General features: G+C 64.6%; 2 protein-coding genes across 3 annotated transcripts; one reads left to right on the top strand and one right to left on the bottom strand.

Annotated features, from left to right (window-relative positions):
• Positions 1 to 477: 477 nt before the first annotated feature.
• CHLRE_08g371150v5 (uncharacterized protein) lies at positions 478 to 1,953 on the top strand. Its single transcript, XM_043065034.1, has 3 exons — positions 478 to 1,149; positions 1,349 to 1,573; positions 1,751 to 1,953. Exons 1-3 carry the CDS (start codon positions 1,090 to 1,092, stop codon positions 1,808 to 1,810), a joined length of 345 nt encoding a protein of 114 aa, XP_042922035.1. The 5' UTR covers positions 478 to 1,089; the 3' UTR covers positions 1,811 to 1,953.
• A 12-nt stretch (positions 1,954 to 1,965) lies between these two features.
• Positions 1,966 to 15,447, bottom strand: CHLRE_08g371052v5 (uncharacterized protein). Of its 2 annotated transcripts, none has more exons than XM_043065032.1 (21): positions 15,160 to 15,447; positions 14,584 to 14,671; positions 14,308 to 14,355; positions 13,697 to 13,903; positions 13,094 to 13,313; positions 12,751 to 12,830; positions 12,316 to 12,507; positions 10,823 to 12,101; positions 10,489 to 10,628; positions 9,936 to 10,030; positions 9,290 to 9,370; positions 8,553 to 8,655; positions 7,858 to 7,992; positions 7,538 to 7,637; positions 7,161 to 7,261; positions 6,784 to 6,914; positions 6,302 to 6,447; positions 5,933 to 6,044; positions 5,366 to 5,453; positions 4,726 to 4,992; positions 1,966 to 4,361 (listed from the first exon to the last, which is right to left on the bottom strand). In XM_043065032.1, exons 1-21 carry the CDS (start codon positions 15,246 to 15,248, stop codon positions 3,270 to 3,272), a joined length of 4,794 nt encoding a protein of 1,597 aa, XP_042922033.1. In that variant the 5' UTR covers positions 15,249 to 15,447; the 3' UTR covers positions 1,966 to 3,269. The 2 variants fall into 2 exon arrangements, with proteins under 2 accessions (XP_042922033.1, XP_042922034.1); XM_043065033.1 differs by having other exon boundaries at positions 14,584 to 14,668.
• Positions 15,448 to 15,480: the final 33 nt, after the last annotated feature.

Genomic DNA, 15,480 nt, shown 5'->3' with positions numbered 1-15,480 from the left:
AACTCAGCAGCTTTTGCAACCCGCAGCGCCCCGCTGCCCTTTTACCGCCAATGCACCCGACGCGTGTGCGCAGCAGCTTTTGTTTATCAGTTAGCACTCAAGGGAGCGCCACTTCACCCGCGCTAAGCTGGATGAAGCCCCGTCCGCGGAAGCCGAGGCCTGGCGCGGCCAACCAAGGGTGCGTGCATGCTGGGCTCTAGAGGTGGGCTGTTTAGAAGCGGATTGTTTGGTGGAGCACTCAGCAACGTATGTGTGCGCGGGTCGGGGACAGCCTGGAAGTTTTCGAGACGCGGGGAGCTGGCTTTCTAGCTGGCTGTCTTGTGCGCGCTTTGGCTTCTTGGCAAGATAGAGTGCTAGGATGCATATGCTGCCAGGTGGATAGCAGGGCGCGTGGTGCGTGGGAGCGTGCAAGAGGGAAGCGCAAGCAAAGCCCCAAACCTGCGCTTGCGGCCTGCTCTTTGCGCATTCAGACATAATCTAATGAGGCCTTTACGCTTGGCCACACGGGCGGGGCAATTGGGGAGGGCGTTTCCTGGCGCCCCGCAACAGGAGCGCGCGCCCTCACCTTTCTCCCTGAGTGCTGGTATATATACAATCAACGAAATGACATGTTGGTTTGCTTTGCAACACAACGCAGGTGGTTCTGGGGCGGTCAACGCGGAGGCGGTTGCCTTGACCCGCCGACCGTTTTGGCACACCTGAGCCGAGACTGACTGCGAACCGGCTCGGCCTGGCCATGCCGTACGGGGCCCCGTAGCGCAGGCCCCGGGACCCTGCCGCTATAAAAGCCGGGCGCGCCGGCTCATTACTATTATGACATACAACTCTCCAGCAGCCACTACTCCACCGGGTAGCCTTCGCAACCTCTTTCAGCCTTCCGAGCAGCACAAAGCCACTCCCTTGCTACTTCTTGTCGCGACCCAGTTCGCCCCACAAGCCTCCCCGCTCGCTGACCACCGCACTATACAGACGCCACTCGCTTGTGTCAGTGCAACTCCGTCTTGCCCGCCAACGTCCGTGCACGCTGCGCACCTTCCAGCTCGCTCTCCTACGCACATTCCTCGGCGTCGTCTTTCCCTCGGCATCAAGATGTGCCTTCAGATGCTACTCAAGTCTCTTGAGCACCCTAAGCAGCGCGGCAAACCGCAGGTGAGGGACCCGCAGCGTTGGCGGGTGGGGCGGGTGGCACGCACACGATGTGCGGGGCGGGCATGCACGCACTCAGCAGTCGACTGATGACCACCGTCCCGGCGGTCGCTCGCCTGTGCCCTAAGCCGCACTCACGTGGGCCATTCCCCGCCGCAAACACCTTGATTGCTGACACACGTCCTTTCTCTCATACGGGCAGGTTGTCGACTGCGGCCTGCGGAACAGGCCCGCTCCTTCCGGCGAAGATAACCCTGTGCTCCTCGCGCAGCTGTGCGCGCTGCTGTGCACGCCGCCCGCCGGTGGGGTGAAGCCTTACCGGCCCGAGGCCCGCTTCATGCGTGGCTCGCCCAAGACGGCGGATGCTGAGGGCGGCGTTGTGGACCCCCTCTTCCTTGAAGGGCTGCGCCGCACCCTTCTCTGCAAGGTGGGTCATTCCGCATCGTGCCACCATCCAGTAGACTTCCGCTGATCGGGGGAGCGGCTGCTAGCTAGCTGATGGGGTGGGTCAAGTTAGGCTGGGGTACCGTCCGTCCGCACAACGAAATGGGCCTGTTTCTCACTTGGCCACTGACGGCGGTTCAACTCTTTCCACGCTTTACAGGTTGACAAGCCCACACGCGCAACGTCAAGGCCCGTCAAGGTGCTGGTCACCGTCTTCTGAGACTGAGGCCAACTTCTTGCTTACTTCGGCTATCCAGCTAGCCGCCACTCAGCTCTGGACAAGAGCTAGTGGCAGTGCGACACCGTTTCCTTAAGTTATAGACTTGTAGCTTACCAGTTTGTTGCTTGAGACCATGCCGAAACGGCAGTGGGCGTATGTGGTTACTTAGGATAGGCCGGCCAGCTGTGACCATACGTACTTTGGTTGTGCATTCGTGATCCCATCCACTTGCATGCGCGTGTGTATGTACGGCCTGTTGCTTAGACAGGTGGGTAAGACTTGTAAGGCAGTTGTAGATGGATATTATAGGAGATGGGTCTTAGGACAAGACACACGAGTTAGGACGGGACCCAGGCAGGAGTCCAGGTAGGACCCGAGTCAGCACGTGTGCTGCCCGGCACAAGGACAAAACGCATCCACTGAACTCATCAATTGCTGGACTGAAGCGTATTGCATGCCACAATGAGGCAACGAAAGGAGTGCAAGACCTGCTGGGAAGCCGGGCTCCTCCAAATGTAACACAGACCTGTGCTTACCGTACTGCTGCTGTTCGGCCTGCGCCTCTTCATTCGTCAGATGTGGGGCGCCTAGTTGTGGGTTGCGATATGCATGCCAATGTACTGGCAAACTGCCAAGTCACATGTTTCTTGCTAGTGCACCCATGCATTGCCGGTGTGGCGCGGCCTCTAGCTCTCCAGCTCGTCACTAGCGCTCACCACCAGCCGCAACACACTCACGCAGCTTGCTCCCGTGCTTGTCCGGCTCACTTGCTGCGTCCAGTTGTCATTCAATTCCCCTCTTTCCCGCACACCTTTTGCAAATGCAATCAAGCACAAGCACATGTACACGCGCAAGCGCCCCACACCTCCAGACACCCCACACACATACATACCCAGCCCGTCGCTCGGGTCACGTCCACACAACCCCCCAGCGTCACGCACGTTGCCTGCTGCTGCCTCCTCGTAATCTACACAAATCCTTGCACCACGTCAGCAGGTCCCGCTTGCGAACCCATGCAATCTCAAGTAGGTAGTCAGTGCCCTGCTGATATGGTCTTCTCTGCTAACGTTGCTTTTGCGCTGCCGGCAGGGCCGGGCCGCTGTTGCTCCCACTCTTCATGCCGCCGCCAATGAACCTCATGCACACGTTCCAGTACTTCACAAGGCGTCTGTGTCTTGTCTTTCAACCACCAGCTATCCCGCATTCCTGCGACTTCACCGCCCCCTGACGCCCGCCCCCACATCGTCCGCAAGCAAGGTAGGGCTGGCCGCCCCTATCTCCGCACGTAAGCCGTAGCACCCACGCATGGGTGTACTTGAGTCAACACCGTTGGCTTAGCCCACCCCACCCAGGCTCCAAGCAGCCTTGCACAAACTGCGACCCCGGATGCCCGCCGCCTCGGTCTTCACGCGCGCTCGGCGCCCGCCGCCGCTGATGACTGTTTACATGCGCGCGCTCCTTACTGGTCTGCCCCAGCAGGCACCGCAGCCGCGTCGGATGCAGCCGAGCCGGCGAACACGGGCCTCAGCATGGGGTGGTTGAACTTGCAGGCGGGCCCGAAGCCGCACTCGTTGTTCTTGAGGTAAAAGGTGCACACCGGCTCGGCGGGCCGCAGCGGCAGACCCAGCGCCGTGAGACGCACGGCGTGCTCCACCGGGTGGTCGAACACGCATGTGTCTGCGAATTTGCAGTGACCCGTCTTGACATAAAAGTCGCACAGCTGCTTGCCCGGCCGCCGAGGAAACTCGCGCACGTGGCAGTCGCCGTCGTCGCCGCTCGGCTCGTAGCCAACCAGGACCGCCGTGGAGATGCTGTTGTTGTTGTTGTTGTTGTTGGTGGTGGTGTTGGAGGCGGTGGTGGTGTTGGAGGCGGTGGCGGCAGTAGCAGAGGCGGCGGCGGCGGCTGTAGCAAAGGAGGAGGGTGCGGGCGCGGAGGGTGCGGGTGCGGGGGAGGAGAAGGCAGGTGCGGGGGTGGCGGCGGTTGTAGCTGCGGCGCCAGGGGTGCTCGTGGCAGGGGTGGAGGGTGCGGCGGCGGTGGAGGGCGCTACTGCTGCTTCTGCTTCTGCTGCTGGCGGCGGCGGCGGCGGTGTGCCCGGCTGCTGCGGCTCTGCGGCGGCGGCGGCGGCGCCACCGCCACCTCCTCCTGGTTGCTTTTTACTCTTGGCTGCTTTGCTGGGCGTGTTGGACGGCGTGGCATTTGCCGCCGTCGCCGTTGCCGCCTCTGCTGGAGTCGGTTCCGTGGACGACGCAGACAAGGATCTTTCCGCCGCCGCCGCCACCGCCACCGCACCCCACGCGCCGCCGCCTGCAGCCGCCGCCCCTTCCGCACCGCTCGCGTCGGCGCCTCCGCTCGTGCCGTCTCGCTCGCTGCTACCGCCGCCTGCAGCCGCCGGCGCCGCTGGCGCGGCGCTGCTACTGCCGTTGGCGGCTGCGGCCGTTGAGAGGCTGCTGGTGCTACTGCTACCGTTGATGCCGTTACTGTTGGCGGTTGCAGGTAGTACCAGTGCCGTCTTGATGGGTCGGAGGTTGGGGCCGTACACGGACACGAACGTCTGCATGGCAGTACCGCAGTGTACCGCCACAATGGAGGGAGGTGCGGGCATATGCATCAGGAAATTAGGAAAGGAATGGAAATGGGAGTGGATGTGACGGGGTAAACAACGTGCGTGAAGGTGCAACAAGCTGCGCCAGCCAAACTGATGCCAACTGCTAATGCTTTACGGCGATCAATTGCGGCAAAGGCGGTGTCACCCGACGGCAGCGGTCCCCAGCCCCAGCCCCAGCCCCAGCCCCAGCCCCAGCCCCAGCCTCAGCCCAACACGCCGTGCCCACACATCCAGGCCCCAGCCCCTGCCCCGGGACACAACCCGCCATACCCCGCAGCCGCAACGCACACGCACACACGCACGCACGCACCTGCACGAACGGCTGCCTGCTGCCCGCGCCCGTGGTCGCCTCGCCCGCGCCGCCCATGCTCCCCCCTCCTCCTCCGCCTCTGCCGCCTCCTCCGCCGCCTCCTCCTGCTCCTCCCCCTCCTGCTCCTCCGCCTCCTCCCCAGTACTGCTGCAGGTTGGGCTCCGCCGCCAGGTACCGCAGGCTGAAGGCGTAGCCGGCCAGCAGCAGGCGCGGAAAGCGCGCGGCGAAGTAGCGCAGGAAGCCGCCCGGAATGGGGCCCAGCATGGCCTGGGGTGGGTGGGGTGGGTGGGTGGGGAGTGGTGGCGGGGTTGTGGGTGCTTAGGAGCTAGTGTTAGGATTGTGGTTTCAGAGCGTGGGGGAGTCTTGTGCCCGGGTCCCGGGAGATCGCAGTGTGTGTATACGGTACACGGCATGCAGCAGTGCAGGCTGTGGCGCAATGGCGCACACGGGCGGCGCACAGGCAGCGTAACCACACCCTCGACTTGTGCAGGGCAGATATCACGGCACACAACCATACATGACCGCAAGACCCTCCGACATGCCAGACGTCTCTAATTCCTGTCTGGGAATACTGAGTTTGGGCTGGTATACACAACCCTCCCTCGCTCCCTCCGTCCCTCCCTCCCTCCTCTGCCCCCACCTGCAGCTGCTGCGGCATCTCCCGGAAGTGGTTGCGCTTGTTGCGCACCACACGCATCAGGTCGCGCAGGCTGGTGTAGTCGTAGCGCCTGTGCGGGGCGTGTGTGTAATAGAGCACAAGAAAACATTACGCGACAGTGTATGCGATGCAAAATTACGGCCGCGTATGTGCGTATGTTGGGGGTTACACTCATTAGAAACGAAGAGGAGGCGTAGCCAGGTACAGTAGTATAGGACGGGGGTTGCATGGATTGGTACAGAGAAGTGTAGCGAGGTAGACAGCAGGTGTGGTGTTGTGCGTACGGGGGGGGGGGGTAGCAAAGCACATGAGGAAAGGGTTACTTACATGATGCATGCGGATGCACACGCTGGTGGACCGCGTGTGGGCAAGCCACGTGGCACATGCAGTGGGCCACAGCCGCCCCGCCCCATCTGCACGCAACACCTCTAAACAATCATACCCACACCCCTCACCTCCACCCACCCCTAACCCCCATACCCCACACCACACCTACCCCCATACCCCACACCACACCGACACACCCCAACCCCCATATCCTCCACCGACCTGTATCTGCCCAGGTTGCCAAGGAGCTCGGGCGGCAATGCGGCGCCCCAGTTGGGGATGGGCGCCAGCGCGGCCGCGATGGCGGGCGGCAGCGCCGGCGCGGCGGCACCTCCTGTGAGCGTGTGAGCGTGCGTGTGAGCGTGCGTGCGTGTGTGTGTGTGTGTGTGTGTGTGTGTGTGTGTGTGTGTGTGTGTGTGTGTGGGATTCAGGAAGAAAGTGCGTTGCGTTGTGGTAGCGATATTGTTGGCGGCATGTTGTGTGGCTGGCAGTGTAATGCGGTGTGGTGTGGCGCGGCGTGGTTTCGTCGCCCTTGCCCAACTTTCTCCAGCTCCCCCCATCTCCCCCCCCCCCCCAGCTCCCCTCGCCCACCTGCACTGGAGGTCGTCGCCGCCGCCTCGCCCCCTGCCGCCACCGCTCCCTCCAGCGCCACCGCCGGCCCCGACAGCGCCACACGTGCGTGGCACTCCAGCGCCTCCAGCAGCGACTGGTCGGGCTCGCGATCCTCGTTTTCAATCCTGGAAGCATTTGACATCAAAAGTGGGCATCATGGAATGAAGAGTGCGAGACAACGCTACGCAACTGTTGGACAGATGTTCGCGTTCTCGCGCCTGGGAACGCAGCAACGCAATCGGTGCCGGTGGCGCGTCACAGGCAACCACAGGCTACCTGGCAGGAGTTGGACACGGCAGTCCAGCTCCTGCCAGTTTCCACGCACCCACCTTGGGCCTCGATTTTACTCTAGCGATCCGTTTCCAACTCCCACCCAGCCACTCCCCACCATTCCCCACCATTCCCCACCACTCCCCACCATTCCCCACCACTCCCCACTACCTCTCCCCACCACTACCCACCTGTCGCTGAGGTCAATGAGGAAGCCCAGCCGCCGCTCCTCGCCCCACCACAGCGGGTGGCCCAGCACCGCCGCCATGCAGGGGCGGGCCGCGGGGTCCTTGGCCAGGCAGGCCCACACCAGGTTGGCGGCCTGGCGGGGGGAGCGAGGAGGGAGGGGAGGTGAGGGAGAGGGAGGGGAGGGAGGGGAGGGAGAGAGGGGAGGGAGGGTTACATTCATGGATAATTAAGGAGGCGAGGGAGGATTGTACCAGCCCAAACTACCGTAAACCAAACCAAGCCGAACTAGCGGAGCACAGGCAGACGCGTTAGTTGCAAGCGATAATTCTTATGGGAGGGGGCCGGCCCCCAAACCCTCAGGCCCAAGCCCTCAGCCCACCTCCGGCCCGGCCGCCGCCGCCAGCGCCGCCACCGCTGGCGCGCCGTTCAGGATGTTTGCGTCCCGCTCGTAGGTGTTGTCGCCGAAGGGGTGGCGCCCGCCTGAGCGGGTGAGGGGGATGCAGGCGTTCATGTGGAGAACGGAGTGGTTAGATTACGAGTATGAAGTGCCGACGTCCAGCGGGAATGTGAGCGGAAGATTGCGATCATAAGAATTTGAGAAGAAGCGAAGGGGAGAGCACATGCAAGGGCGGGAACGGGTATGGTGCGGCAAGGTGAGGGGGCCTCTCCTCCCCTCCCCTCCCCTCCCCTCCCCTCCCCTCCCCTCCCCTCCCCTCCCCTCCCCTCCCCTCCCCTCCCCTCCCCTCCCCTGCCCACCTGTCATGCAGTAGTACAGAATGCAGCCCAGGCTGAACACGTCCATGGACCGCGTCTGACGCGCCGCGCCGCCGCCCCGCGCGATGAGCTGCTCCGGAGCCTGGACACACACACACACACACACACACACACACACACACGTGTGTGCGTGTGATGTGATATGTGTGAGTGAGAGCGTGTGTTTGAGTGTGTGTAAAGCCACAACGGGAAGCACGCGGTGGATGTGAATGGCTGGATTTGCAACTGGGTTGTGGCTGTGGTGACAGCATAACGCCTTCCCGCCCGGGATAGGTTCAAAGTTATCTCTCCCTCCTCCCCACCTGCCAGCCGCTGGAGCCGCCGGCGCCGTGTGTGGAGCTCTCCAGCAGGTGGAATGAGGACTGCTCCGGCACCAGCTGCTTTGACAGCCCCATGTCGGACAGCTTGGCGCGGGACCAGCCGCAGGAACCCAGCGTCTGCGCGCGTGTTTGCGTGGGAGCGGGCGCAGTGGGGTTGCAAGGATGTTTGGAAAAGCGGTACAGGATGCACTGAAGCCTGCAGACTGGGGTGGGTGAGACGCGTGTTTGTGTGTGGCGTGTTTGGGGAGATGGTGTGTTCAACGTGCGCAACACTCACTCTCCCGTCATTTTATCAACAGCCCACGCTATCTCCGGTCGCCCTCCTCCCCGGCCTAAACCCCTGCTGGGCGTCGGCATTACCGTACCTACGTGTGGTTTGCCCATTCCGCCTTGCTGCCGGGCGGCTGCCATTCCACCCTTCCTTCCTCCTCACACACACCTAACACCCCCTGCTGATCATATTCCCAATGTTCAAACCCACCTCGCACCCCCCACGCCTGCTGTCTACTTTGCTACACTTCTCTCTGTCCCAATCCTTGCAACACCCCCCCCCTCCCTCACCTGGGTGTGGGATGCCTGGAGGCGGGATCCACGAACTGGCTGCCCCCCCCCCCTCACACACACACCCCACACACACCCCACCTCGCACCCCCCCTCCCCCCTCCCCTCCACCTCACCTCTGTGAGCAGCACGTTGTGTGGCTTGAGGTCGCGGTGCACGATGCCTCGCTCATGCAGCGCCGCCAGACCCCGGCAGATGTCCAGCATGGCCGCCGTACACCTGTGGAGGGGTGCGTGTGCGTGTGTGTGTGTGTGTGAGAGAGAGAGAGAGTGTGTGTTTGTGTGTGTGTGTGTGTTTTAAAGAGCACAAGGAAAGCAAAGCATAAAGAGAGCGTGCGTGTGTGTTGTAGGTAGGCAGGGAGGGTGAAGGATGAAGGGTAGGAGGGGCCGAGGGGGGAGGGGGGTTACGGGGGATGCGTGGGCGCGGCGGCGGCAGGGGCTGGAGGTTGGAACTCGAACTCGGCATCGTGTGTCAATGCGTCAATGCACCAATGCGCGATCTGCTCGCTCGCTCGCTCGCTCCTGTCCGTGCCACACGCACCACCCAGTCCCCCACACGGACTACGGTACGGACAACTGAGCTGTGTGTGTGTGTGGGGGGGGGGGGGGGTAGTACTACAGTACTGCACACGTCCCCACCCAGTCCCCACCCAGTCCCGCTTGGGCCGTGCGCAAACGGCCCCCGCCCCACGCCCCCCCCCCCACGCCCTGCCCCTCTCCCTTTCGCTGGTTTTGGTTTAGTTTGGGCTGGTCTTTACAATCCCTCCCACCTCCCACCTCCCCCCTCCCCCTGCCCCTGCCCCTGCCCCTGCCCCTCTCCCTCCCACCTCCCCTCTCCCCCTCCCCCCCCGCACCTGGCTGTGGGCTGCCTGGATGCGGGGTCCACGAACTGACTGCGGCCGGCGGGTGTGGCCAGGAAGTCACACAGCGTGGACCTGGGGGGCGGGAGCATGAATATGAAAGAAGTGAACAGTAGTATAGCAGGCGCGGGGGTGGGTGGTGAGGGCAGGCGGGCGTGCAGGGGGGTAGCCATTCATGCGAACGGTTAAACATGGAAGTGCCGACGTCCAGAGGCACAGCGGGGGGCGGCAGAGCACGGCAGTGTGTAGGTGTCCGTGTTTTAGAGAGTTTACTGTGCAACCAGCTTTGCGGCCCGTGCGGCCTGTGTATAGGTCGGTGTGTGTGTGTGTGTGTGTGTGTGTGTGTGTGTATATATGTGTGTATGTGTGTGTGTGTGTGTGTGTGTGTGTGTGTGTGTGTGTGTGTGTGTGTGTGTGTGTGTGTGTGTGTGTGTGTGTGTGTGTGTGTGTGTGTGTGTGTGTGTGCCGCGCCACATGGCAGCAGTGGCATGTGCCCGCCCACCCTCTCCCACCTCCCCCCCCCCGCCTGTGCTCTGCTAGGTTGGCTTGGTTTGGTTTGGTTTTGTTTGGTTTGGCTCAGCTGGCATTCACAGCCCCTGCCCCGCCCTTCCAACACCCCCCCACCTCCCCACATCCTCACCTGCACCTCTCCAGCGCCAAGTACACGAACTCGCGGTCTTCCTCCAGCGCGAAGCAGCGCACCACATTGGGGTGCTCGTCCGACAGGATCAGCACCTTTTGGGGGGGGAGGAGGAGGGGGAGGACGTGAGGGGGAGAGGGAGAGGGGGGAGAGGGGGTTAGGGAGAGGTGTGTGAGACGCGGGACATGGGGGAGGAGTGACAGAGGAGGGGGAGGGGTTGTTAAGGGGGAGGACGTGTTGGGGGCGGGTGTGTTGGGTACATGGTTTGAAATTGCTGGGCGTGTCATGCATCCTCACGACTCTGGTTGCAGTCCAGGAATGGTTAGCCCGTACCCCCATCGGCATTGGACCCCCAGACTTCGCCTCGCCCTCGCCCTCCCCCTTCTGTCGAGTGCCGCTCCGTTGCCGAAACACAGGCCACGATCCCCTCCTCGCTCTTTTCTGCAGTGGGCCCGGTTCAGTTGCGGCTGGTATCTACCACCCCCCTCTCCCCTCTCTTCTTAAATACCGTAACCATGGATGTAGCTCCCCCTCTCCCCGCATCACACCACACCTCGATCTCCTTCCTGGCCAGCTCCGTGAACTGGCGCAGCAGGCGCTTCACAGCCACCTGCCGCCCGTCCAGGCAGCCCTCGTACACCACCGTGCCCGAGCTGCCGTACCCCAGGATGGCCGGGCCCACGCGAAGGCGGCCTGGGGGGTGGGGGGTGGGGGATCGGGGGGATCGGTAGAGGGGGGTTGGGGGGGGGTGGAGGGGGAGGGGTGGCGGTTTCAGCAGGCATGGCCACGGTACCGGAAAGACGGCGATGCGTAGCTTCCTTTCGCTCGTGCCACACAGTAATCAGCTGCCAGCCCACAAAGTTGGCGAGTCAACAATCGCAACTCACCGATCAGCAGCGATCCATCCGGGTTGACCCGCACGCGCGCCTCCGCGCTCGGCAGGTGCTGCGACGCATTGGCCGGCGTCGGCGAGCCCGGCGGCGGCATCGCCGCCGCCGCCGCCGCCACCGCCGCCAGCTGCCCCGGCGGCGGCGGCACCACCACCTCCGCATCCTCATCAATGGCCGGCAGCGCGCCGCCGCCGCCGTCGCTGCTACGGTGCGAGCGGATACCGCCGCCGCCGCCGCCGCCACCAGCGCCGCCCTTCTTGCGGCGCTGGCCCTGCTGCTGCTGCGCCCTCGCGCCGCCCGCTCCCTTGCCGACCTTGCCGTACGCGCCGCCGCCGCCGCCGCCGTTTGCAGAAACCGCCTCCACCGCGAGGCCGCCGACATCGCTGCCACCGCCAGCCTTGCCAGTACTGGCGGCGGTGCTGCCGGCGGCGCCGCCACCGCGCACGTGCATAACCACCAGCACCGCCGCCGCGCCCGCCACGCCCGCCGCCACCACCACCACAACGCTCCCTCCGCCGCCGCCGCCACCCGCCGCCCACGACCCGCCGCCGCCACCCACGCCGCTGCCGCTGGCATTCCCTGCCGCGCCGCCGCCACCAATATTCGCGGCCGGCGCCAGCGCGCCGCCGCCGCCGGACCGCGCCGCCGCCTTGGCGGCGTCTGGTAGCCACGGCAGCGGCGGGCGCTCGGCCGGCGGCTCATCCACAAACGCCAACAGATGCACGCCAGGCGGACAGACCAGACCAGACACCACCCCCTCGCCGCTGTCCGCGTCCGTCATGTACGTCACCACGTCCGTCGTACTTGTGGCCGTACCGGCGCCGCCAATGACGGCGACGGCGTTGTCGGCGGCGCCGCCGGCGGCGGGCAGCTGCGGCACGCCGGCGGCGCCGCCGCCGGGCGGGCCCGCCAGCGCCAATGCGCCCCAGGGCTGCGCCTCCAGCGAAGCGTCGAGCGTTACATGATCCGCTGGCAACGCATATAAACTGCCCTTGAGCTGACCTACAAGCACCTTGCCCATCTTGCCGCCGCCGGCAGCGCCCGCCGCCGCCGGCAGTGCGCCGCCGGGGGCGGCTGCGCCGCCCTTACCGCCGCGCCGGGCGGCGGCGGCGGCGGCTGCGCCGCCGGCAGCCACCTTGCCGCTGCCGGCGCCGCCGCCGGCCACGACGGTTGGGTCCAGGTAGTTTGTGTCGCCGTGTTGCGCGGCGAAGACGCCAACGGGCGGCGTGTCGAACGCGATTGCCCAGCGCCGTATGCCCGACGCGGCGTCATGAGCCTGTGCGTGTGTACGTGTTGTTGTTGAGCACAAGAAAACCAACGCGCTCAGGAAAGCGAATGCGATGCAGAGTTACGGCCGCGAACAATCACGTGTATGCATGTGCGTACCGTATGTGTTGGTGCGCGTGCACCTACAACAAGAACGACACGCGTTTGTGCGTGTGTGTACCCCATCCACACCACATGCCACACGCCACACACGCCACGCGCACCTGAAGGGTGTGGTCGGCGCCCACCGTGAACTCCGGCAGCGCCGCCGCCGCCGCCTGCCCCGCCCCTCGCGGCGGGAAGCCGCCGGCTGTAGCCGCCGCGGGCGTGTTGCTGCTACTGCTGCTGCTGCCGGGCGGTCTCAGGTTAACGAGGCGGCTATAGGTGGCGTTCCAGGTCTCCACGCCTGTATGGACCTGTGCAGCGCGTGACGCGGAGGGGCCAGACAGCTTGCTATTGGACACATTGGACAGCTTACTATTGGACATTGATTGACAGCCGACAAGGTCACAACTCCCTCTCTCCCTCAGTTTTCCCCCTCCCTCCCTCCCTGATTTCTTCATTTGCTTGCTCTCATGTGCTTACTCGTTTGCTTCCTCATGGTTTAACGACCACGCCCCCCTCCCTCCTCCCCACCCACTCCCTCCCCCCCCCCTCACCTGCACACTGCGCACCACGTAGTCCTCCCTCCCCACCACCACCGTGCGCCCCGGGTCCAGCAGCTGCAGCACAGGCATGTCTGGAGGGACCGATGGTAACGGTTTGCAAAGATGGTTAGGAAAAAAATGGTACAGGATGCACTGAGCAATGCAGACAAAGTCGTTACCACATCCAAAGGAGTAACAGGTGGGAGGAGGTGGTAGCCGGCCACACTCCACAGCGACATAGGGCGCGGGGGGGCGAGCCGCGGCGCGGCGGTTCTGGGTATGCCAGAGTACGCCACCTCCAGTCCCCTCCCCTCCCCTCCCTTCCCTCCGTCCTCCCCTGCCTCCTGCAGCTCACCCTCAAAGCCAGCGAAATGCCCTCCGCCCGCTCCTCCTCCTCCTCCTCCTGCTGCCGCAGCCGCCGCCGCGCCGCCCCCCTCCGCCAGCGTCTGCAGCAGTGCGCCGCTGTCGCGGTCCAGCACGTACACGCGCGTCAGGCGGCGGCCCAGGATGACGGAGCCGTCGTCGGTGAGGGAGGGCGAGGCGTCCACCAGCTCAGGCAGCGTGATGGGCAGGCGCTGCGGGGGTTGCAAGGATTGGTACAGAGAAGTGTAGCGAAGTAGACAGCAGGTGTGGTGTTCCCGGGGGGGGGGGAGGGTCGAGTTGCAGGGGCGGTGTGCCGTTGCCGGGTAGACAGTTAGGAGAAGGCAAACGATGTTGAAGTTGGCGCAGCGTTGGAAACACCGGGAGCCCTCCAACTGGTAACCTCGGGGTGCTGCAGGATGCAGGGTGCGTGTGTGCACCGTGTGCGTGTGTGTAGAGTGTCTGTATCTGTGAGGAAGTAAGGCGCATGCCCCCTTGTTCCCTCTTCATTCCCATTCCAGCTCTTGAGTGGGAATGGGTGCAGCCAGCCCTCCGCCCTCCGCCCCCCGCCCCCCGGCCCGCAGTCCCGGGCCCCCACCTCCAGCTTGGTCCCGGGCGGGCCGCTGGCGCCCTCAGCCTCGCCCTCCGCCCCCGGCCCGCCTCCGTCCGCTCCCTCCGCTCCCGAGCCGCCGCCGCTGCCGCCGCCGCCGCCGCCGGGCGGTGCTGCGGGCGCCAGCGCTCCGTAGGCGTACAGCCCTCCATCCACCCCCGGGAAGATGCGCACGCCCGGAGACATAGCGTGGCCCTGTGTGTGGAGTGTGGGCGGGCGGGGAGGCGCGGGGTTACAATCATGATTGATTAAGAAGACACGAAGTTGTAGCCAGGCAGGGGGGGGTGTAACCAGGCAGGGGGGGTTGTATACCAGCCCAAATCAAACCAAACCCAATGCAATAAAGGGGGGGTAAAAAGTCATGTGGAAGGTTTGCATGAAACGTGGGGGAGATGAGTGTGGAGGGTGGGGCGATTGGGTCTCTACGATCATGTGAGGCGCAGGGGAGGAGCGAGGCACAGGGTAGGTGACGACCCCTCAACACCAGCTCCTTGCAACACCCGCGTAACCACCCACCACTGCTAACCACTGCTGCAGCCATCACGCCATTCCCAGCCCGCCCGGCCCCACACGCCGTCCCCGCCCGCCCGCTCTCACACCTGCTTGACAGTCACCAGCGGTGAGCCGGTGTCGTAGCTCCACAACACCTGGAGCGGCAGGGGAAAAGCGCGAACGGGCCCGGGAAGATGTGGACGACGCAGCAGCAGCAGCAGCCGTTGGGACACCCACAATCAATACCGTGCACACGCACGGCCGCGTGCCATATGCACACACGCGCACACACGCGCACACACACGTCCGCCGACCCCGCCTCCCTACACTCCACCCCGTTCACACGCACACACGCCCACCCCCGCCCGCCCACCCGCCCGCACCTGGCCGCTGTCCGGCACCACCGCCACAACCCGCCCGTCCAGCAGCGTCACCAGCAGCGGACCCGGGCCGTCGCCGGCGGAGGCGCTGCTGCGAGCACCGCATTGGCAAGAAGATGGGGTTGGGGGTTGGCTCATGCGACTGGTGCGGAGGAGGACGTTGGGTTGAGGACATTCTGAGTCTTGGTTGCGCGTACGTGCTGGCTGGAATGCAGGGCCCGATGCGGACGCCGGTGGAATGAGGATTCAGGGCTGGCTGGGTTGGGGGTTCAGGAGGTGGCGCGCGCGGCTGCGGTGTGTGCGTGACCGGCCGAGTCAATCACCACGGGGGGGAGTGTCGGTTGGTCGTGGGGACCAAGCATGAGCGGCGACCCAAAAGCGTGGACTACTCTCGCGCAAGCGTCTGCCGCGTCCGAGTGCATGCAAGTGCAAGACTTGGAGACGTCATGCACGGCGAGGGCTGAGCGCGTGCCGAAGACAAGAAGCTCCCGTGAAAGGAAGCTGCGCGACGTTCCGCACGGTGTGCCAAAATTGCTGTTTGCCTCTCAGGCCCCGCGCTAGCAGCTTCCGAGGGCGCACCTCTCCAGTGCATGCGGACGGTATTCTGCCAGCGACCTCCCAGCGCGCGACAGCGTGTCGCCCTCGGCCGCAAGCAGCAACACCGGCATGAGTAGAAGCGCGAGTGCGAAGAGACTCGCCAGGGCCCAGCCAGCCCTTGCGCGCCCTGCTCGCATCCTCTTACTCATCTATTGAAGCCCAGCGATACTAACTAGTGCGCCTTCATTGACGCGCCCGAACAGCGCAGAACAATCTCATGGAAGCCCTTTCCAACGGGCGCGAACACATGCTCAAACTGCGACAAAGGCCTATATCCTGGAGTAACACTTGTAACTGCGCACA

Source organism: Chlamydomonas reinhardtii, chromosome 8 (assembly GCF_000002595.2).
Source record: "Chlamydomonas reinhardtii strain CC-503 cw92 mt+ chromosome 8, whole genome shotgun sequence".
NCBI classification, from domain to species: Eukaryota; Viridiplantae; Chlorophyta; class Chlorophyceae; order Chlamydomonadales; family Chlamydomonadaceae; genus Chlamydomonas; species Chlamydomonas reinhardtii.
Note: the sequence above shows the minus strand (reverse complement) of the source record. Positions and strands in the feature narration are given on the sequence as shown.